General features: G+C 37.4%; 1 protein-coding gene across 1 annotated transcript in view; it reads right to left on the bottom strand.

The window, feature by feature from the left end:
- Positions 1 to 3,645: 3,645 nt before the first annotated feature.
- TBC1D22A (TBC1 domain family member 22A) overlaps positions 3,646 to 25,318 on the bottom strand; it is a 1,537,055-nt gene continuing 1,515,382 nt past the window's right edge. The window contains exon 13 of the mRNA XM_053716617.1: positions 3,646 to 7,429. Within this exon, the coding sequence (XP_053572592.1) occupies positions 7,301 to 7,429 (129 nt within the window). The 3' untranslated portion in view covers positions 3,646 to 7,300. The remainder of the gene's footprint in view (positions 7,430 to 25,318) is intronic.

The following is a 25,318-nucleotide window of genomic DNA, read 5'->3' as shown; positions in this document are numbered from 1 at the left end:
AGCTATTGATGCTGCTGTTCGTTCCTGGCAGACTGCTTTTCTTTCTGCTTTGCAATAATACATTATTGTATTACACAAGGCAGAATAAGCACTTTAGGCATGTAAAGCATGTTTTATGGTATTGGTATATTATTGTATAATACAAGGAAGAACAGAAACCTTGCTAGTATTAAGGCATGTTGTATGGTAAATTAAACCATAAAAAACATTCTGAAAGAAAACCACATACTACAGTGAGTTTTCCTGCTGCCATGAAAACTGTAATTAAAACATCAAAATCAATATGTATCTGTATAGTGTTGTCTTATGTAAATGAGAATAATCACTGGGCATATTAAGCCATGTTGTATGTTACATGATAAATGTTACAAAGTTTACCTTATATACACATGTGCTGGGATTGTCAGCAATTTTCCACATTTAATTGCAAACAAAGCATTTGCTGTGACATCACAAGTCCTTTAGCAAAATGTGAACTAGCATTTATTTTTGACAGTGTTTTGACACTGCTGAAAGGTTCATTCCAAAAACAATTGTACTTTCAAAGGAAAAAAATGAATTGTATTTCCCCAAACAAAAAAATTATACTTCAAAAAATAAAATAACATTTTATTTGTAAATTTAGATTTAGATTCATATGTCCCAATGTATGTACAATGTCAAAGAATCATGCACACTTGCCTTTTTGACAGCAATCTTATTCCATAGTTAAGTTTTAATTAAGAGACATCCAAAATAAGTTCACAGTACCAAAATGCAGCAATTTCCCCACACTAATCCATAGGATCTCTTGATTAGCAGCACACTAAAGGGCATATTTAACAATGTGCGAGTGGACATGATACGAAGTAGCGTATCATGTCCGCTGCACATCGATAAATGCTGACAGCGTTTCATTGCACCAGCAGTTCTTGTGAACTGCTGGTGCAATGCCGCCCCCAATCGGCCGCTAGCAGGGGGTGTCAATCAACCCGATTGTAGTCGATCGGGTTGATTTCTGTCTGTCGCCTCAGAGCAGGAGGACAAGTTATGGAGCAGCGGTCTTTAGACCGCTGCTTCATAACTTCTGTTTCTGCTTGCGGAAACAAGGGGCATACGGAGCTTGATAAATAGGCCCCAAAGACTTATTTCATGCAACATTAATGAAAGTATATGTCATACTCTGCAAGGGAGCAGGTTCAGGAGTAAGGAGCTGTTGTGCAGAGGTGTCAGGTTTTGGGGTTAATGTTGTGTTTTGTCTGCGTGAGTCTTTCCTTTTAGGCATAATTAAACAGGTACAAGGTTTTAGGAAATAAAGGAGATGGTTTTATTTATAGGATAAAGCAATGTAGAGATATGCAATTAGATAAGACAAAGTCTATAGGTTGTTGTATTAGGCAGGAATACAGTTCTTTGTAATAACAGGCAGGATACTTGCATATGCTGTAGACTGGAACAGTGAAATAACAGGCAGGAATGAAGAGCTTTGTAATAACAATCAGGAATGCAGAGCTTTGTTTAACAGACAGGATATTTGCATATGCTGAAGACTGGAACTGTGTAATATCACGCAGGAAAGCAGGATACTTGCATATGCTGTAGAACTGGAACTGTGTAGTATCAGGCAGGAAAGCAGAGCTTGTATAACAGACAGGATATTTGCATATGCTGAAGACTGGAACTGTGTAATAACACGCAGGAATGCAGCACCTTGTAATAACAAGCAGGATACTTTCATATGTTGTAGACTGGACACAGTTGTAACAAACTGGAGACTTGCATAAACTGCAAACTGGTACTTTGTAGAAACAAACAGGAAACTTGCATAAACTGCAAATTGGAACTTTGTAGAAACAAAGAGGATACTTGCATAAACTGCAAATTGGAACTTTGTAGAAACAAACAGGAAACTTGCATAAACTGCAATTTGGAACTTTGTAGAAACAAACAGGATACTTGTATAGACTGCAATTTGGAACTTTGTAGAAACAAACAGGATACTTGCATAGACTGCAATTTGGAACTTTATAGAAACCAACAGGATACTTGCATAGACTGCGATTTGGAAATTTGTAGAAACAAACAGGATACTTGCATAGACTGCAATTTGGAACTTTGTAGAAACAAACAGGATACTTGCATAGACTGCAAATTGGAACTTTGTAGAAACAAACAGGATACTTGCATAGACTGCAAATTGGAACTTTGTAGTATCACGAAACAAGCAAGCAAAAGTACCTGAGTCAGTCCTTAGGAAAGAAAGTTTTAGGCAAGATCAATTGCCAGGAAATCAGTCCAAAAATGAAACAGTGCCAAGGGATTATCCAGAAGAGTAGTCAGTAATTGTAGCAGAAATCAGGAACCAGGAAATCCAACAAATCTGTATTTCACACAGGAAACAGGAGCAGAGAGTCTTTCAGAGTATCACTCTTAATGTCAAGGCCCAGAATTGCAAACAAACCTCCCAGATAAAGCAAGCTGCTGATTAAATGATTTGATTAAATGAGACAGGTCCCAGGTTCAATTCCAGGCTGAAACATGACAGTATATGACTCTAGAACTATATGCATATGCTGATTTTTGTAATAAAATTGTAAAAGAATTGCAAATCTGGCATTCTATTTTTTTCTCAACGGCCTTCAAATTAAAAAAATAATCTGATGAGACGCATCATAAGAAAAGTGAATTAGCCACAGAGTCTCAAATTGGATCTGGAGAGTTTTGTGTCAGGATATTTATAAAATACTAACATTATTTTTTGGCATTATTTTTTGTTAGGATCCAATTTAACATGGTGCAGGTGGACAATGTTTCCAGATAGGCAGTTAATTTGTTTAAATCCACCACCCCAGAGGTTAGGAAGTTGCAATCTAAAGACTGCTGCTTCTTAACTTACATATCTAACAATTTTAGTGCTTTTTAAAAAAAAAAAAAAAAATATATATATATATATATATACATACATATACATGAAAAATGATCATATAGTAATGATGTCTTTCAACTTCCTGAAAAGCAACCAAACATAGTGAGTTTGTATTTATTTACGTTTTTAGAATAAACTGATTTTGGAAAAAGAAGAAAAGAAAGTAGTGGTTGCAAAAGCAAATATTATAAAGTCCTGTTACAAGTTTTGCTTTTTGATACACTTTACTTTTGTCATATAAGATGCACTTAATGAGATATGTTTTATATTATTTCTATAGTTACAACTAGTAAATTTGAGATGTACGGCTCAATTATACAAAACTTGCTGACAATCACGCAAAAAAAAGTTTTTTTTGTCCTTTGAGTATTATTTTGTAATGTAGGTGTTTCTCTTTTAAGCATAGAACCCCGCAGAGAGAAACAGAATGGTATCAAGCTTACATTTGCCTTTCTAAAATTGTTTGAGGAACCTCACATTGCTAACGAGCCCTTAGTAAGACTGAACATAAAATGTAAATGATTATTGTCTCCTGCTGCATAAAGAAATATAGGGACAGACATTAAACCTTGTTTAAACGTTTCCCAGCAGACGGAACACACTAGACGTCATTCCAATTATAGAGTGAAGGATATTTTAAAAGCAAGTTTTTAGCTTATGAAACTGTCTTATTTGTTAGAAAATGTTACTTTAACTTTTATCTAACACAAAATGACACATTGGATTGTGGTATAGCCGAGTGATTTGTAAAGAAATATGTGTTTTATTGCTTACTGTACACTTTACATAAAAACAATTATTTTATTATCAGAAGTACAAAGCCTTGTTAAAATATGCAAGTATAACAGGTTTTATATAAACACCAAAACAATCCTATTTATTATCAAATTTGTCATGATTATTTAAAGCACATGTAAATTGATTTTAGTTGTGCCTCAATGGTACTAGCAATGTAAAGAAATAAGCCTCTTTGGTATGTAGTATGATAATGTATTATTGAAAATGGTATAAAAGACATTATTTAAAGGGACATGAAACCCAAAATAAATATTTAATGATTAAGACAGAGCATACAATTTTAAAATTTTAAACATATTTACAATTTACTTCTATAATCTAATTTGCTTAATTCTCATACGCCTAGATTTAGAGTTTTGTCGGTAAAAAGCCGCGTAGCTAACGCTGCTTTTTTTCCCAACGCACCCTTAAGACAACGCTGGTATTTAGAGTTGTCTGAGAAGCTTCGTTAGGCTCAAAAAAGGGTGCGTTGAGCCTAACTTAGCTCCACTTCAACCCTCAATACCAGCGTTGCTTACGGTAGCGGTAAGCTGGGAAAACGTGCTTGTGCACGATATCCCCATAGGAAACAATGGGGCAGTTTGGACTGAAAAAAAAACCTAACACCTGCAAAAAAGCAGCGTTCAGCTTCTAACGCAGCCCCATTGTTTCCTATGGGGAAACACTCTCTAAGTCTGCACCTAACACCCTAACAAGTACCCCGAGTCTAAACACCCCTAACCTTACACTTATTAACCCCTAATCTGCCGCCCCAGCTATCGCTGACCCCTGCATATTATTATTAACCCCTAATCTTCCGCTCTGGACACCGCCGCAACCATTCAAGTTCAATCAGCCAATCAGATTGGCTCAGCATTCTATTGGCTGTTCCGATCAGCCAATAGAATGCAAGCTCAATCTGATTGGCTGATTGGATCAGCCAATCGGATTGAACTTGAATCTGATTGGCTGATTGAATCAGCCAATCAGATTTTTCCTACCTTAATTCCGATTGGCTGATAGAATCCTATCGGCCAATCGGAATTCGAGGGACGCCATCTTGGATGACATCATTTAAAGGAACCTTCATTCGGCGAGTAGGCGTCGGTTGAAGAGGATGGGTCCGCGTTGGCTCCTTTGAAGATGGCTCCGCTCCGGATGGATGAAGATTGAAGACGCCGCCTGGATGAAGACTTCAATCGGATGGAAGACCTCTTCTTGCCCCGCTTGGATGAAGACTTCTACCGGATGATGGACCTCCTCTGCGCACCTTGGATGAAGAATTCGGCTCAAATGAATGAAGACGACTCAAGGTAGGATGATCTTCAGTTAGCGATAGGTTTTTTTAAGGGGGGTTTGGGTGGGTTAGAGTAGGGGTATGTGGGTGGTGGGTTGTAATATTGGGGGGGGGTATTGTATTTTTATTTTCATGCAAAAGAGCTGATTACTTTGGGGCAAGGCCCCGCAAAAAGCCCTTTTAAGGGCTGGTAAAAGAGCTGATTACTTTTGTATTTTAGAATAGGGTAGGGCATTTTTTATTTTGGGGGCTTTTTTTATTTTATTAGGGGGCTTAGAGTAGGTGTAATTAGCCTAATATTCTTGTAATCTTTTTTTATTTTTTGTAATTTAGTGTTTTGTTTTTTTTGTAATTTAGTTTATTTTATTTAATTGTATGTAATTGTAGGTAATTTATTTAATTAATTTATTGATAGTGTAGTGTTAGGTTTAATTGTAACTTAGGTTAGGATTTATTTTACAGGTAATTTTGTAATTATTTTAACTAGGTAGCTATTAAATAGTTAATAACTATTTAATAGCTATTGTACCTAGTTAAAATAAATACAAAGTTGCCTGTAAAATAAATCTAAATCCTAAAATAGCTACAATGTAATTATTAATTATATTGTAGCTATCTTAGGGTTTATTTTATAGGTAAGTATTTAGTTTTAAATAGGAATAATTTAGTTAATTTTAGGAATATTATTTTGTTTAATATAAATTATATTTATGTTAGGGGGGGTGTTAGGGTTAGAGTTAGGTTTAGGGGTTAATAACTTTATTATAGTAGCGGCGACGTTGCGAGCGGGAGATTAGGGGTTAATAATTGTAGGTAGGTGGCGGCGATGTTAGGGAGGGCAGATTAGGGGTTAATAAAATGTATTATAGTGTTTGCGAGGCGGGAGTGTGGCGGTTTATGGGGTTAATACATTTATTATAGTGGCGGCGAGGTCCGGTCAGCAGATTAGGGGTTAATAAGTGTAGGTAAGGTAGCAGCGACGTTGGGGGGCAGATTAGGGGTTAATAAATATAATATAGGGGTCGGCGGTGTTAGAGGCAGCAGATTAGGGGTTCATAGGGATAATGTAGGTGGCGGCGATGTGCGGTCGGTAGATTAGGGGTTAAAAAAGTTTATTATAGTGGCGGCGATGTGGGGGGCCTCGGTTTAGGGGTACATAGGTAGTTTATGGATGTTAGTGTACTTTAGATCACTGTAGTTAAGAGCTTTATATACCGGCGTTAGCCCATAAAGCTCTTAAATACAGCCTTTTCATAGGCGTTAGGAGTCTTGTCGGTAGAGGGTGTACCGCTCACTTCAGCCAAGACTCTAAATACCAGCGTTAGGCAGATCCCATTAAAAAGATAGGATACGCAATTGACGTAAGGGGATCTGCGGTATGGAAAAGTCGCGGTTTGAAAGTGAGCGGTACACCTTTACCTGGCCGACTCTAAATACCAGCGGGCGGCCAAGAACTCAGAACTCTAAATCTAGGTGTTAGTATCCTTTGATTAAGTAGTAGTAATGCACTACTGGGAACTAGCTGAACACATTGGATGAGCCAAAACATATATATATGTATATAGGTATATATGTGCAGCAACCAAGCAGCAGCTCTTGAGTCTACCTACGTATACCATTCAACAAAGGATTCAAAGAAAACAAAACAAATTAGGTAATAAGAGTAAATTGGAAAGTTGTCTAAAATCACATGCTCTATCTGAATAATGAAAAAAGAAAAATTGGCTTTCATGTCCCTTTAAATATGTGTAAGACAATGACTTAGATGGACATAGAAGTGAAAATTCATGACAGAATACCTAGGTAGGCTCACGTGTGCATGTGTCTTGAGCACTATAATGACAGTGGTGTTTGCAACAATGTATAACATTGTTACAAAAATAGTAAATTGTGTAAACAATGTTGACATGTAAAGCTGAAGGCACATACATGCACCTCCGTATACTCTCATAGAAAGCAGCTGTTCAACAAAGGACACCACAAGAAATAAAACAAGTAACATGGAAAATATTCATGATAATTTAATCCTATGTCCATGCGCCTTTAAAGTTATATCTAAGCTCCCCTGTAATGAGTGTTATGAAGCATAAGAAGGTGCTTATCTCGGTGACAACCTTGTAGCTAAACTGTATGTCTAAACGTCCTATCTCCTGCATTAGTTTTGTATCAGCTCTGGACTCACAACTGATCTCTCTTTACAAGTTGCTTAAGTATTATAAGGACCATAAAGCCCTCTTTAAGTAAATATTACTCTGATAAAAAGATATAAAATTATGAATCAGTAACAATAATGGAAGTTTTAAAATGTGGCAAGTTTCAGGTCATTTCTTGTAATGATTTGGGGCATCTGCAAAAGCAAATTTCAGCCGGTACGCCTCAGCCAGGAGAACACTGACGTCCTCATTTTCCCAATGCCCAGTGGGCAGATTCTGTAAAAAGATCAGCAACCCCTGAAAAACACAAAGGAAATTAAATCAGGCATTCATTTCAGCATTTTGGATACTAATTTCAAAAGAATATTTTAAACAGACATTTGGTTTTCTTTGTATTTACATAAATGTATTGCACCTTATATATAATGAGATTATTTTAGAAATGTTGGTGCATACAAATGCATTCATAACTAGAGCTATTCAACTAATAGAGATGATTATTCAGCTCAAGTGTATACTTTGGATATTAAATAATAGTAACAAATAAAGTTGAAATGTTGCATAGAAACATATTTAAGTGCTTGACTGTGTAATAATAAGTTGTCTTTCTCTGCTCTAGGGTCAAAGTGTACTGGATGATACCATGTTGTCCTCCTGGGGGGGGGGGGGGGCTTTTCTGATGCAGATCCTGGGGACTTGCGTTCTACAGATGGGAAAGGAGACTGAACTTTCCTTTCTCATCACTCCCTGCAGAGGGAACTCCACGTAACATCACTATGTGTAACATCATAACTGCAGGGATTTCTATGTTACTTTGTTTGAGCTTGGATGGAGGGCAGTGTACTCTAAAACTAGTTTCCCTTAATGTGTTTAAAATGACTTGTTATACCAGCTGCATAAAATGTCCCATTTAGGTAAATCATTTATGTACAGTATATGAAATAGGTGTCTCTGCTAACTGAAACCACAACCCAATCAAATGGGCTGAGCTTGCAGGGAGCACAAACCTACTTAGTTTATGTCTATTAGGGCTGCACGATTAATTGCGGATGTGGTTTTAAACTGAAATTAATTGCTGCGGTTTAAAAACCGTGAGAGTACGCGATTTATAACCCTGCCCACTATGATGTCACCTATGACGTACAGGAGGGCTCCGCGGCGGCCACATGCAGGTAAGGGGGGTGGCAGTGACTTACCAGTGCTGTACTAGCACATGGTGACTGACTGAGCTCAGGCTGAGGGGGGGCTGGGGGGCAGCCGGCCATGCAGTGCTGAATGGACTAGCAGAGTTTTCTTGTCCGGTGCAGCAGCAAGCACAGCGGCTCCCTCCAACCATGAATAGAAAGCTGGCCAGAAGGATGCAAGGTCTGCGCGCCAAAATACTCCATTCAAGATAAAGAGCTTGTTTCCTCTGCATTAGAATCATACTGCAAACTATAGAGCTCAGCTGGCCTACTTTACACTATTATTGTTTGCTATAGAGACATTACTGCAGAGTATAGAGCTTACTCGCATTTTATATAACTGATTAGTACTGTTGCAGATTTGTGGGTGCAGTGCAAGGTCCCTCTAATCATTTTACCCCACATATTCTCTATGCAAGGCAGTGCCATTTTTGTTTGTCTATTCTCTTATATGATATACTGCACTGCACAAAATAGAATATTACTGCATGCTATGGAGCACGATTACTTGCAATATTTCTACAGGCACAGAGATTGCTCACTCTGGAACTAAGAATATTACTGTATTTTATGAAGCTTGCTTATTTTTTAATAGAACATTAGTGCTGCAAGTTAAATGCATACTCACAGTGTAATAAAATAATACTGTAGGTTATGAATATATATATATATATATATATATATATATATATATATATATATATATATACACACACACATACATACACACACAATCATATGTGGTTTGTATTTTTATTCTCCCAGAGTGCATTGGACATTGAGAAACATGTACATTAAGATTCTGTAGTCTGAAATACATTTTTTATTGAAAAATTAAGGTCATAGTCATACGGCTAGATTACGAGTTGTGCGTTAGGGTTAAAAAGCAGCGTTGGCCGGTCCCAATGCTGCTTTTTAACACCCGCTGGTATTACGAGTCTTGCAGGTACAGATGTACTGCTCACTTTTTTGGCCAGACTCGGAAATACCGCAAAACCACTTACGTCAATTGCGTATCCTCTTTTTTCAATGGGACTTGCATAGCGCCGGTATTACGAGTCTGCCAAAAAGTGAGCGGTAGACCATCTCCTGTCAAGCCTGGTACCGCATTTTAAAGTCAGTAGTTAAGAGTTTTACACTACAACGCCATAGCATAAAACTCTTAACTAAAGTGCTAAAAAGTACACTAACACCCATAAACTACCTATTAACCCCTAAACCGAGGCCCTCCCACATTGCAAACACTAAAATTAAATTATTAACCCCTAATCTGCCGCTCCGGAAATCGCAGTCACTATAATAAACATATTAACCCCTAAACTGAGGCCCACCCACATCGCAAAAACTAAAATAAAATGTTTAACCCCTAATCTGCCGAACCGGACATCGCCGCCACTATAATAAACATATTAACCCCTAAACTGCCGCACACCCGCATCGCAAACACTAGTTAAATATTATTAACCCCTAATCTGCCGGCCCTAACATCGCCGACACCTACCTACATTTATTAACCCCTAATCTGCCGTCCCCAACGTCGCCGCCACTATATTAAATGTATTAACCCCTAAATCTAAGTCTAACCCTAACCCCCCCGAACTTAAATATAATTTAAATAAATCTAAATAAAATTACTACAATTCACTAAATTATTCCTATTTAAAACTAAATACTTACCTACAAAATAAACCATAAGCTAGCTACAATATAATGAATAGTTACATTGTAGCTATCTTAGGGTTTATTTTAATCTTACAGGCAACTTTGTATTTATTTTAACTAGGTACAATAGTTATTAAATAGTTATTAACTATTTAATAACTACCTAGTTAAAATAAAGACAAATTTACCTGTAAAATAAAAACTAACCTAAGTTATAATTACACCTAACACTACACTACAATTAAATTAATTACCTAAACTAAATACAATTAATTACAATTTAAAAAAACTTAGTACGAAAAAAAACCAAACACTAAATTACAGAAAATAATAAACAAATTACAAGATTTTTAAACTAATTACACCTAATCTAATCCCCCTAACAAAATAAAAAAGCCCCCCCCCAAATAAAAAAAACCCTACCCTTCACTAAATTACAAATAGCCCTTAAAAGGGCCTTTTGCGGGGCATAAATTACAATCCCCCCCAACATTAAAACCCACCACCCACACAACTAACCCTACTCTAAAACCCACCCAATCCCCCCTTAAAAAAACCTAACACTAACCCCTTGAAGATCACCCTACCTTGAGAAGTCTTCATCCAACCGGGCCGAAGTCCTCAATGAAGCCGGCAGAAGTAGTCCTCCAGACGGGCAGAAGTCTTCATCCATCCGGCGCGGAGCGGCTCCATCTTCAAGACATCCAACGCGGAGCATCCTCTTCATCCGGAGTCTTCTTTAACAATGACGGTTCCTTTAAGTGACGTAATCCAAGACGGCGTCCCTTCCTATTCTATCAGCCAATTGGAATTAAGGTAGGAAAAATCCTATTGGCTGATGCAATCAGCCAATAGGATTGAAGTTCAAACCTATTGGCTGATCCAATCAGCCAATAAGATTGAGCTTGCATTCTATTGGCTGTTCCAATCAGCCAATAGAATGCAAGCTCAATCCTATTGGCTGATTGCATCAGCCAATAGGATGTTTCCTACCTTAATTCCGATTGGCTGATAGAATTCTATCAGCCAATCGGAATTGAAGGGACACCATCTTGGATGACGTCACTTAAAGGAACCGTCATTGTTGAAGAAGACTCCGGATCAAGAGGATGCTCCGCGTCGGATGTCTTGAAGATGGAGCCGCTCCGCGCCGGATGGATGAAGATAGAAGATGCCGTCTGGATGAAGACTTCTGCCCGTCTGGAGGACCACTTCTGCCCCTCTGGAGGACCACTTCTGCCGGCTTCATTGAGGACTTCGGCCCGGTTGGGTGAAGACTTCTCAAGGTAGGGTAATCTTCAAGGGGGTAGTGTTAGGTTTTTTTAAGGGGGGATTGGGTGGGTTTTAGAGTAGGGTTGGTTGTGTGGGTGGTGGGTTTTAATGTTGGGGGGGGAATTGTAATTTTTTTTTACAGGTAAAAGAGCTGATTACTTTAAGGGCTATTTGTAATTTAGTGTAGTGTAGGGTTTTTTTTATTTTGAGGGGGCTTTTTATTTTGTTAGGGGGATTAGATTAGGTGTAATTAGTTTAAAAATCTTGTAATTATTTTATTATTTTCTGTAATTTAGTGTTTTTTTTCTTCGTACTTTAGATAATTTTTTTAAATTGTAATTAATTGTATTTAGTTTAGGTAATTAATTTAATTGTAGTGGTAGTGTTAGGTGTAATTGTAACTTAGGTTAGGTTTTATTTTACAGGAAACTTTGTATTTATTTTAACTAGGTACAATAGTTATTAAATAGTTATTAACTATTTAATAACTATTGTACCTAGTTAAAATAAATACAAAGTTGCCTGTAAAATAAAAATAAACCCTAGGCTAGCTACAATGTAACTATTAGTTATATTGTAGCTATCTTAGGGTTTATTTTATAGGTAAGTATTTAGTTTTAAATAGGAATAATTTAGGTAATGATAGTAATTTTATTTAGATGTATTTAAATTATATTTAAGTTAGGGGGGTTAGGGTTAGACTTAGTTTTAGGGGTTAATAACTTTATTATAGTGGCTGCGACGTTGGGGGTGGCAGATTAGGGGTTAATAAATAAAATGTAGGTGTTGGCGATGTTGGGGGCAGCAGATTAGGGGTTCATAAGTATAATGTAGGTAGCGGTGGTGTCCGGAGCGGCAGATTAGGTTTAATAATATAATGCAGGTGTCGGCGATGTCGGGGGCGGCAGATTAGGGGTTAATAAGTGTAAGATTAGGGGTGTTTAGACTCAGGGTTCATGGGTGTTAGGTGTAGACATAAAAAGTGTTTCCCCATAAGAATCAATGGGGCTGCGTTAGGAGCTTTACACTGCTTTTTTGCAGGTGTTAGGTTTTCTTTGAGCTGGCTCTCCCCCATTGATCCCTATGGGGAAATTGTGCACGAGCACGTTTTACCAGCTCACCGCTAACATAAGCAGCGCTGGTATTGAGGTGAGATGTGGAGCTACATTTTGCTTTACGATCACTTTTTTTGCGGTTAACGCCGGGTTTGTAAAAACCCATAATACCAGCGCTGTCTGCAAGTGAGAGGTGAGCATAAACTGCTCGTTAGCACCGCACAGCTTCTAACGCAAAACTCGTAATCTAGGAGGTGATAGTCATTTATAAGAAAATTGCGATTAAATCGCCCAGCCCTAATGTCTATAATTAAGCAAAATCCTCTATCTTATCTCTCACTGTATATACAGTGAGAGTAATACTTAAAGTATTGGTGAGGATACAACAGGCAAAATCAGATATTTCAAATGACAACATAAAGGTTAAGAAGCTATTTTAAAAAAAATATTTAATACACTCCAGCAGGTAAAATAAATAATTGGAAACACATTAAAGGGGAGAAAAACAATCACAGTAGATTGTCTCTTTAAAATACTGTTTTCCCCAAGGGGGCTCTAACACAGCCCCAATCTCACATCCGGTTTATGTTAAAGGAAAAGATTACCCCTCATTTGTAAGGGCAGACTCCCCTCTTTCAAATGAAGGGTTTTGTGTCCCTTTAAGTGGAGTTCCTAGCTCCCCCTCCGATTTAATTAGAGGGCTATGAGATCCTTGAAGTAAGAGAGAGAATGTATGGGTGATTACCAGCTCCAATTAACAGTACAGTGTGTGAGGGGTATGAGACTCCAGTTTGAAGAGGCCCAACACTAGGGATTTGCATTTGGCAGTTTCATTAGCTGTGAATGAGGAAGAAGTAGGCTTTTCACTGCATTTGGCTCTTTTCGGAGCCGGATTACTTCTTATGAACATGCAACACACTAAAATATGTGCCAAACCAGATCTTAGAGTGTTAGGAGAAGTCTGGCTCCAAAAAGAGCAGAATGCTGCAAGGAAATAGAGATCCCTACCCACAACATACATTAAAATACCTAAAATAGGTGATAACCTAGTTTTAAGGAAGGGGTCTTATGCCTCTTTATGTAGCAGATGATTGCTATAGAAATTGCAATCACCTGTATACTAGGTGACCTTTACAGAGCTCTGAGCTTTAAAAGAGACCCTAGCACCCCTAAATAAGTTCTAAAATGGGGTAAGTACCCCCCTCAACTGAAAGAGGAGTAGCCTCTCTTTTAAAGAAGGGGTCACATGCCCAGGTTCAATAACAGCTGATCACCATGGCAATAGTGATCACCTGATGGAACCACATGCAGATAAAACAACATTGGGTGTGAGAAAAGCAGGAATTCTTGTGTTTCAAATGTCCTGTGTCCCCTCAGCTGCCCTGTGATTGTCAACGACATTAAAGCATTAGTTTTATGTTGGAAGTTCTGCTGATTTATCATTTCCTCACTATAAATATATACCATACATCCCCTCCTTTCAGAGAGTGATTTCCCACAATTCACATAAGTGTTTTTATGTTTGTATAACTGCCACATGATTGTAATAGTGATAACCACTAGCCTCATTTTGTGTATTTGGTGTTAGAGCTTATGGTTCATGTTTATTTAATGAACGGAAAATAGTCTCTTCTAATTTATTTTTGTATTTAAATTATCATTTTTTGCACATTGAAACCACAATCATTGTCCTCAAGAACTCTTCCATTCAAACAGGTTAAGCATACAAGAAGAGCAGATCTTTTTATTTATCTATATGCATACACAAAGGTCAATTCTTAGGTTTTGACATTTTTATTATGAGTGGTGGTTTTAATAAGCAAAACCAGCCATTTTAACTGCAAGAATAAACCTAAAGGACCAATTTCCAATACATTTCATATTCTGAAGCTAGCATAACAAGTCATTGGGGACACTTAAAGGGGGCGACCATAACAGCAGTGGCCCTTTAATTTCTGGTCTCTTTACAGGCCTCAAGGACAGAGATTTGCCACACCCCTGCCTTAAGCACAGCTGATTACATCAAAAATATCAACAGTGCACATTACACATTCCTTACCTCACTGTGCTTATCTGGTAAACTCATTTTCCTCTCTCAAGAAAAGAATCTTTGCAACCAGGCAAGAAATAGGATCAAAGGATTTGATTTATACAACACAGTTTTAAAAACAGATTTTCGCAATGTCTTTGAAAATGATTTTCTGAATATTTGTTTATCTAGTAACACTTCCCAAAAGAGGGGTATGTAGTCTAATTGTATAATTATCCTATTGTATTTGTAAGGTAAAACCATATTGTGCAGCACAGTACAGAAAATGCAATAAATATTTCATACATAAAAAATATGACATGGGAATATGCACACAAATACAGAAAGATTGAATTATTGTTCCCAATAGAGCTTACAGTCTGTAAAAAAAAATAAAAAATAAATATATATATATGATATGAATATATACTGAAATAAGCGCATTGTTATACGGAACAGAAAATACCACAGATTTGCTTCAGAACTAAAACTCAAGCAATTAAAATAATGTATTAGCGGCATTCAGATAGTGTAATAAATGTATTGCTGTAAAATGGATATTAACTCCATAATATGTATATATATATTATTTTCAGAAGTATATTGTCTGTTTGTCTATCAAGAAAAACAAAGCACTGTCTGGTCTTATATACAAATAAAATAAAACAAAATAATATATAAAATTAGTGGTAAAATAGTGATGTGTATTTAAAGCTGACTTTAACTATGTGTTTAATCCTTTGAAAGGGTTAAACATAAGAAAATGCTGCATTTTGTTTTTGCTCTTTTATATCCCTTTAAGGACATTGTTTTCATTTGTAAACTCTCTAGTGAGCAGGGTCCGGTTGTGTCCCGTCTGTGTTCCCTTTCTTGTCTGTATTTACTGTAGCCCCTGCATAGCTATGCACAATATTTTGGTGCATTACAAATTGGTATAATAATAATCATTTGTGTATTATTTTTGTTAAAGTCCATTATAAACAAGTATTATAATGAATTTGATGAAAAATGATACACAAATGAAAAAATAAATATCCTTCCAATCTTACTAAGTTGTTTTATAAACAAGTTGTTTGCGTGTTGTAATCTAATCTTTTTTTTTTTACAATAAGCATCAATACCCCTAGTAAAAAAAAGATGGCAAACACTTAAAGTTACAGTGTACTGTAAAATCTCTGCCTTTAATCTATTCCCATTTAACCCTTTTTACCTTCTGGAGTATATTAAATAATTTACAAATAGCTCTTTTACTTTTATTTTGCATTTGAAATAGCTGCTTTTACCCATTGAAACCACCACCTATACTGAAAATGCTAATACAGTAGTACTGGTTATAGAAAATAAATATAGGCAACAGCAGCAATCAACCTCAGAGTGGGGGTGGGAGAGAAAGAGAGAGTCCAGCCCATCTGCAGCAGATCTGAATACAACAAAACTTGTATGAACGGCTTGCCTGAAAACATTGTCTGTTTAAATCAGAAGCAGAACAAAGTCGTGAGTGTGACATAAGGAAAGAAAAAGAAATGGCAGCTGTAAATATACCTCCTAAGAACTGGGAATGGCTTAACAGGGACTGGTCTTAAATTAAAAAGAAGATAATAAGAAATGTTTATTTGCAGAAAATATTTTAATATATTCCTAATATTTCTATAAATTATAATTTAAAACAGTGTTAGAAGTTTTTTTGGCGCAGCAGTATGTATATGTAGTATGTATATGTATGTATATTTATGCTAATTACCTTGTCGCACAGAGGTGTTTTTCTCCCCAGGTCTTTATATACAAGCAAGGGCTTTGTAACTTGTGTGTCAGGAACCTTAGTTTTGTGGTGTCTAAAAATCATGTTCCTTGTCTTCTCTAATCTAGCCCATCGGATCTGAGTGATTAAGGGGGAGGGGCCCTAAGACTGCGAATGCGAAAGTAGGTTGACTTTTGTAGTGTTCGGATCTTTTCGGAGCTGAATTTCTTGTTGTGAAAGTGAAGCACACTAAGATCCGTGCAATCCAGATCTAAGTGCACTTTACTTTCACAAGAAATGCGGCTCCGAAAAGATCTGAACTTAACCTACTTCCGCATTCATGATTGAACGAAAATGCTGAATGCGCAAGTCCAATATGTATTATATAAAGCTCAACAGTATGTTTATATATCAGGTAATATTTAGATATACAAAACAACATTGTATAGCGCAGGAGATATTTGTCACAAGTACTTAACCCTTTATTATGCTAAATTGTAGGCAATAAATGGCTCCAAAATGTAAAGGTACAGGGAAGTCAAAATCAAACTGTCATATAATAATAAAAATACTTCCTGATTTACTTCAATTATCATTTTTCTTCTTTCTCATCTTATCCTTTGTTGTAAACTAGCTCCTTTCGATAATAGCATACTGTGGTAGACTCAGAAGCGTTCATGTATTTTGAGAACTATATGTTATAAACACTGTTGCAAGCACTGCTGCCATATAGTGCTCAAGACAAGAATACATGCATTAGCCTACCGCAGTATGCTCTCATAGAAATGAGTGAACTTTCAACAAAGATAGCAAGCAAAATAAGTAAATTGCACTTCTTTTTTTTAATTGTGCACTCTACCATAAATCGTGAAAATGTCATTTTAATTTCCATGTCCTTTCAATGCATTTCTGACCAGTTCAATGTGAAGTACAGATGGAGATATAGTTAAAATATAATTAAATCCTCATAAACACCAAAGAAAGGTAAACATAATTTGGAGTAAAATGGATGCAATTTTTTTTTATTAATTAGATAACCAAAATGAGAACAGAATTCAGTTAATCAAATATATCTGATAATGTTAGAAGCAAAACGTATTTTTATAATCCATCAAAAAACCAACAAACAAACATTATTGCATGGATTTACCATTAATCTGAAATCTTGTTTTAAACAAGTCAATATTCTCTTAAATAACCTCTATTAATGAGAGCTATAAAACAATTTTATATAGTTCGTAGTATGAAAACGCATCGCTCATGACAAGTTTTCCAAATAGCATCTTTGAAGATATTGACATTTACCTAAAAACCTTTGGTGCGTGTATTGGAATTTACGAACCATCTGAGAGTGGGCTGGTATTGATACACACTGAAACAATGAAAGGCTGCATGTCTTAGTGATTACTTCGAAATAATTTACTTTGCATGGATTATGGTTTTTTTCAAACCTTATATAGTGCACTTTACAACTTGAGTGTGTAAAAAATATAGCAGAATTGTTCAAAAGTGCAAAAATAAAAAGCTCTGGAACATTTCATTATCAAATTATTGCCTGCATAACTATGTTTAGCCTCTGTAAAAAGATTAAACACATAGTTAAACTTAGGTCCAGAGCAGCAATGCACTACTGGATGCTAGCTTAACATATCTGGTGAGTAAATGGCAAGAGGCATATATGTGCAGCACCCAATTACCAGCTTCTCCTCAGCCTACCTAGATATGCTTACCAACTAAGGATACCAAGAAAACAAAATACATTTTCAAAATAAATTAAAAAGCCTCTTAAAATTGCATGCTCTGTGTGAACCATAAACGTTTAATTTTGACTTTCATGAACAATTAATGTTTCACTTTTTAGGTGTTTGAACAAATGTCTTTATGGGCACCCTCAGTGATTGGAAATGCTGAAAATAAGCAAACTGATTGGGTGCTAAATCAGCGCAATCAAAGCACTATATTATATAGGTATTGTAAAAACAAACAAAAGACTGAAATACCAAAATTAATATAAATACATCAAAATATAAACATCCTCACAATTAATAAAACCTTATGTAAAAAACATAAAAGATGTAAAAAGTAGTACCTTAATGCCAGATAGAAGCAGCTACCCTTAATTATGTTGTTGTGAGACCTCTAGCTTAACACACTTCTAATAAACATACACAAAGGAACATAAAAACGCATCCAAGATTCACAGAAGCAATTTATTAGAATAATAGACAGAAATAAAATTGCACCTATAAAAATCACAATACTCAAGTAGCAAGTATCCTTTGCTTCAGAAGTCCTCATACAGATCCTGTGGAACCACAAGATAATGTCTCAGAGTATCCAAACTTTTTCAAAAAGGAGCAAACTCTTTAAAAGGTTTGCACAATTACACAAAGGAAAGCTGTCAAGGTGCATTGTGGGGATATAGCCACTATGCAAGTATTTGACAAACTATAGTTTCTGATATACCAAGACACCATTGAGTGGATGGGCTTTATGTTACCTTGCGTATGAGCATTAAACTCTCTATCACCAGGTATGTGCATAAGGAATCCATTTTAACCCTGCAACACATATTATAACTGCTTATTCCCCTACAACACTTTATCTCTGGTATGTGCATAAGGACTCCATTTTAACCCTGCAACACATATTATAACTGCTTATTCCCCAACAAAACTTTATCTATCTCTGGTATGTGCATAAGGACTCTATTTTAACCCTGCAACACATATTATAACTGCTTATTTCCCTACAAAACTTTATCTATCTCTGGTATGTGCATAAGGACTCCATTTTAACCCTGCAACACATATTATAACTGCTTATTCCCCAACAAAACTTTATCTATATCTGGTATGTGCATAAGGACTCCATTTTAACCCTGCAACACATATTATAACTGCTTATTTCCCTACAAAACTTTATCTATCTCTGGTATGTGCATAAGGACTCCATTTTAACCCTGCAACACATATTATAACTGCTTATTCCCCTACAAAACTTTATCTATCTCTGGTATGTGCATAAGGACTCCATTTTAACCCTGCAACACATATTATAACTGCTTATTCCCCTACAAAACTTTATTGATCTCTGGTATGTTCATAAGGACTCCATTTTAACCCTGCAACACATATTATAACTGCTTATTCCCCTACAAAACTTTATCTATCTCTGGTATGTCTGTATTACCTTTTTAAAAAAAGCTTTCTTTTCTGTGTCTTCCATTTTGATAAGAAAGGTGCCATCTGCAATGTTTGCTTAGGCCTTGTTTGATCCTGCTCTAATTTATGACCTTTGCTAATTAGGATCATGTGACTGTTATTACCTTTAAATTGAATATCCCCAGCTTGTTACATCAAGCTTAGCTTGATAGATCAGTGCAGACAAGGAGGAGGAGTAGGAATGCTCCAGTCTCCACACAGTACCTTTCACTGCATTCCTTCACCCCCCTCTCTTTCCTTCTCATCTTTTGAAGTTCACGCTATCCGCCTCTTCTCCCCTATAGCTCTTCGTGTTGCAGTTATCTATCGGACCCCTGGTCCAGCATCACAATTTCTGGACCACTTTGAAGCCTGGCTTCCACATTTTCTCTCTTCTAATGTCCCTTCTCTCATCTTAGGGGACTTCAACATACCCTTTGATAAGCCTAACACGCCTGCTGCCTCTAAACTTCTATCCCTTACCACCTCTTTAGGCCTGTCCCAGTGGACAACATCTCCAACACACTGTGAAGGCAACTCCATAGACCTGGTCTTCACAAATCTCTGTGCTGTTTCCAACTCCCTTAACTTCCCCTTTCCTCTCTGACCACCATCTATTAACTTTCTCTCTTACTCTACCTGCTACATCTTTGCAAGCCCCCCAAAAACTGCTACCTCACAGGAATTTAAATGACTTGGATCTCACAGACTTTTCCACTCAACTGAGTCCTCTGCTCTCTGACATTTCATCCCTCTCTTGTCCAAACCTCGTGACTAAACAGTATAATTCTGCACTAAAATCAACACTTGACAAAACTGCACCCTCCACTCTTCGACGTACATCAATCACTCGACGGCAACCGTGGCCCACTAAACAGACCAGATATCTTCAGCAATGCTCACGGGCTGCTGAACGGCAGTGGAGGAAATCACGCACCTTTGCTGATTTCCAACATAAATTCACCCTAAAGTCCTACAACTCTGCGCTCAGCCTGGTCAAACAAGTCTATTTCTCCTCCCTTGTGTCACCTCACGCATCCAACCCCAGAAAACTGTTCTCAACCTTTAACTCCCTTCTACGTCCGCCTGCCCCCCCGCCCACTACCAACCTCACTGCTCAAATTATTGCTGATCACGTCAAAAATAAAATTGACACCATTAGAAAAGAGATCTGCACCTCACACCCCGCAAACCCAGCGATCCTACCCACCCCTTCTATTAACAAAAATCTATGCTACTTCCCTCCTGTAACAGAGGAAGAAGTCTCTGCACTCCTATCCTTGGCTCATCTCACAACCTGCCCACTTGACCCTATTCCTTCACGACTCATTCCCTCTCTCTCTGCTTCACTAACCCCTACCCTAACTCATCTCTTTAACCAAATCTCTCACTGCTGGCACATTTCCTGACACATTCAAGCATGCATCAATCATACCAATCCTAAAAAAGCCCTCGCTTGACCCCTCCACACCTTCTAACTATCGACTGGTCTCCTTACTTCCCTTTGCTTCAAAATTATTGGAACAACTAGTCTATAATCGGCTAACTCAATTTCTCACAACTAACTCCTTACTTGATCCACTACAATCTGGTTTCCGCCCTAAACACTCAACAGAAACCGCTCTTGCTAAAGTAACAAATGACCTGTTATCAGCTAAAGCAAAAGGCCATTACTCCTTACTAATTCTTCTTGACCTGTCCGCAGCTTTTGACACAGTTGACCATCCTCTCCTCCTAAAAATACTACATTAATTTGGCATCGGAGACACAGTCCTCTCCTGGTTTGCATCATATCTTTCAAACCACTCGTTTTCAGTTTCCTTTAACAACATATCTTGTGATCCTATGCCTCTCTCAGTTGGAGTACCGCAAGGCTCTGTCTTGGGCCCCTTGCTTTTCTCTCTTTATACATCCTGCCTTGGAAAACGTATAGCCTCCTTTGGATTCCAGTACCACCTATATGCTGATGATACCCAAATCTATCTTTCCTCTCCTGATATCTCTCCCTCTTTACTCAACAAGATTTCTGACTGCCTCTCTGCAATTTTCTCTTGGATGTCTTCACACTACGTCCAACTCAATCTGTCCAAAACTGAGCTGCTTCTTATCCCCCCCTCTTCGAGACATCCGACACCTGACATTTCTCTGATGGTTGGAGACTCTATTCTCAACACCTCACCCCAGGTTCGCTGCCTTGGGGTCACACTAGACTCAGAACTCACATTCAACCCACATATACAAACACTTACCAAATCCTGCCGTTCACACCTACGCAACATTTCCAGAATTCGTCCCTTCCTTACTCAAAAAACTACAAAAATACTTATTCATTCCCTCATCCTGTCACGCATTGATTATTGCAATCTACTCCTAAATGCCATTCCAAAACACTGCTTCTCCTCCCTCCAATCTATTATGAATGCTTCTGCTAGACTCATCCCCATACACTCCAGAATACAATTTAAAGTATTAGCCCTAACCTACAAAGCACTCAACAGTCTAACTCCCAACTATATTTCCTCTCTCATCGTGAAATATTCCCCATCCCGTCCTCTTCGATCAACCTCTGACCTACATCTCTACACTCCTGTTATCTCTACGTCCCACTCCCGCCTCCAAGACTTCGCACGTGCTGCTCCTGTCCTCTGGAACTCTCTACCCCGCTCTATTAGACTGTCTCCAACCTTATATAGCTTCAGACGATCCTTGAAAACCCACCTATTCAGAGAGGCTTACCATCTCTCCTCCATCCAACATCTGAACCAAACTAATACATGTACATGAACTGCCTGACTCACTGCTGCAAATACAACCGATGTAACAAGCTACCCCAACCTTATGTCTCTGCACCCTAAACCTATAGACTGTGAGCTCTCCGGAGCAGGGCCCTCTTCCTCCAGTGCTAGATTTGTTTAGTTCTGTTATGGTTTGTATTTTATCACAAATCTTTGTCATTGTATACCCCTATCATTGTACCCAGCGCTACGGAATTTGGCGGCGCTATACAAATAAATGATAATAATAATAAACTGATTGAGCTATTAAATGTTGAAAAAAACAATACTTTTTCCTATCTCTTAAGCTGAAACAACGGGAAAAAAACATTGTAGCAACCTTCATGAAGTTTGGTATGCAGTGCCCTCCGCTAATATTGTACCTCTTGGTAAATATGATCAAAGAAATCAATAACGTATTCCACCATAGAAGTCAATGGGGCAAAATAAGTGGTAAAAAAACTAATACCCTACTCGCGCGTAAACCCAATTGCATATTCTTAAGTGCGCTAACCCGATATGAAAATATTAATATTTTACAATACTCTACTTTGAGCCCTTATAACTTTTTTGTGCAATATTTTTTTTAATAATTTTATTAGATGGTGTTATTTTGAGTGTAACTGTACTTTGTAATGTATTTTTTATGTGTTTTGTGACACTTTTTTGTTTTGTTAACCAGAGCTCTGAGGTCGCGCTAACATGACGCGTTAACTTCAATTGCGCTCAAGCAATTGCGTTTACTTTACAAATTGTAATACAAACAAAAAAACCTGACAAGCTAAAAAAACACCTACTACAACCACCTTTTTGTTTGCGCGTAACTGTTCTCCACTCATAATCTAACCCTTTATCTTTTAACAACCTGTATTTATAATGCGAATGTAAAAAAATAAAATAAAAATAAAAATATCAAGATCAATAGAGAAGATAAAAATAGTACATTATCTTTCCCAAAAATAGCTATTACCACTTCAAGTAATGAAACCTTCTACTCTTACATCGTAAACTGTGATTAAAACTATTTTTGCTACCGGATGGTCCCTACGGTGTGTGTGTGTATATATATATATGTATATATATATATATATATATATATAGATAGATAGATAGATAGATGAAGGGACACTCCAACAGTTCAATCACCTGGGGCGCGATCCGATATACGGCGCAGGTTACGGCGCAAGCATGGAAACCTGCGCCGCCCGTAGTTTCACCATGCACATCGAGCTATCACATATACGGCGTCGACAGTTGATAAAGTGCCGTAAGTCGGACAAACTAGCGTTGTCCAGAAATAAGCGTAAGTACAAATTTCAGGAGTCGCCAGTGATTTACGGCACTTTAGAAACTGTCGCCGCCTAAAAAAAACTAACTAAAGTATAAAATCTCCCGTAACTGTCTAACACGCCTCCCAAGCATCATCCCGACACGTATACCCCTCTATCCGCAATCCCCCCTCTCACTCCTAATAATAAATATATTAACCCCTAAACCGCCGCTCCCGGACCCCGCCGCCAGCTACATTAAATGTATTACCCCCTAATCTGATCCCCCTACACCGCTGCCAGCTACATTAAATGTATTACCCCCTAATCTGATCCCCCTACACCGCCGCCAGCTACATTGAATGTATTACCCCCTAATCTGACCCCCCTACACCGCCGCCACCTATATTAAATATAGTAACCCCTAATATGATCTCCCTACACCGCCGCCACCTATTTTAAATATAGTAACCCCTAAAATGATCCCCCTACACCGCCGCCACCTATTTTAAATATAGTAACCCCTAATATGATCTCCCTACACCGCCGCCACCTATTTTAAATATAGTAACCCCTAATATGATCCCCCTACACCGCCGCCACCTATTTTAAATATAGTAACCCCTAATATGATCCCCCTACACCGCCGCCACCTATATTAAATATAGTAACCCCTAATCTGAGCCCCAAACACCGCCGCCACCTATATTAACTCTATTACCCCCTAATCTGAGCCCCCTACACTGCCGCCAGCTATATTAAATGTATTACCCCCTAATCTGATCCCCCTACACCGCCGCAAGCTATATTAAATTTATTAACCCATAATATGATCCCCCTACACCACTGCCACCTATATTAAATATAGTAACCCCTAATCTGAGCCCCCTACACCGCCGCCACCTATATTAACTCTATTACCCCCAATCTGATCCCCCTACACCGCCGCCAGCTATATTAAATGTATTACCCCCTAATCTGATCCCCCTACACCGCCGCCAGCGTATATTAAATTTATTAATGGGGGGGGTTGTTCTTTTTTTTACAGGTAAAAGAGCTGATTACTTTGGGGCAATGCCCCGCAAAAGGCCCTTTTAAGGACTTGTAATAGAGTTGATTACTTTTGTAATTTAGTTTAGGGTAGGGAAATTTTATTATTTTGGGGGGCTTTTTTATTTTATTAGGGGGCTTAGATTTGGTGTAATTAGCTTAAAATTCTTGTAATCTTTTTTTATTTTTTGTAATTTAGTGTTTGTTTTTTGTAATATAGTTTAGTGTATTTAATTGTATTTTAGTTGAGATAATTGTAGTTTAATTAATTTATTGATAGTGTAGTGTTAGGTGTAATGGTAACTTAGGTTAGGATTTATTTTACAGGTAATTTTGTAATTATTTTAACTAGGTAGCTATTAAATAGTTATTAACTATTTAATAGCTATTGTACCTAGTTAAAATAAATACAAAGTTACCTGTAAAATAAATATAAACCCTAAAATAGCTACAATGTAATTATTAATTATATTGTAGCTATCTTAGGGTTTATTTTATAGGTAAGTATTTAGTTTTAAATAGGAATAATTTAGTTAATAATATTAATATTATTTAGATTTATTTCAATAATAATTAAGTTAGGGGGTGTTAGGGTTAGACTTAGTTTTAGGGGTTAATATATTTAAAATAGGTGGCAGCGGTGTAGGTGGATCATATTAGGGGTTAATATATTTAAAATAGGTGGCGGCGGTGTAGGGGGATCAGATTACGGGTTAATATATTTAAAATAGATGGCGGCGGTGTAGGGGGATTAGATTAGGGGTTAATATATTTAATATAGGTGGCAGCGGTGTAGGGGGGGTCAGATTAGGGGGTAATACATTTAATGTAGCTGGCGTCGGTGTAGGGGGATCAGATTAGGAGTTAATAAATTTAATATAGCTAGCGTCGGTGTAGGGGGATCAGATTAAGGGGTAATAGAGTTAATATAGGTGGCGGCGGTGTAGGGGG

The sequence above is a fragment of the Bombina bombina genome, chromosome 6, assembly GCF_027579735.1.
Source record: "Bombina bombina isolate aBomBom1 chromosome 6, aBomBom1.pri, whole genome shotgun sequence".
Classification (NCBI taxonomy): Eukaryota; Metazoa; Chordata; class Amphibia; order Anura; family Bombinatoridae; genus Bombina; species Bombina bombina.
Note: the sequence above shows the minus strand (reverse complement) of the source record. Positions and strands in the feature narration are given on the sequence as shown.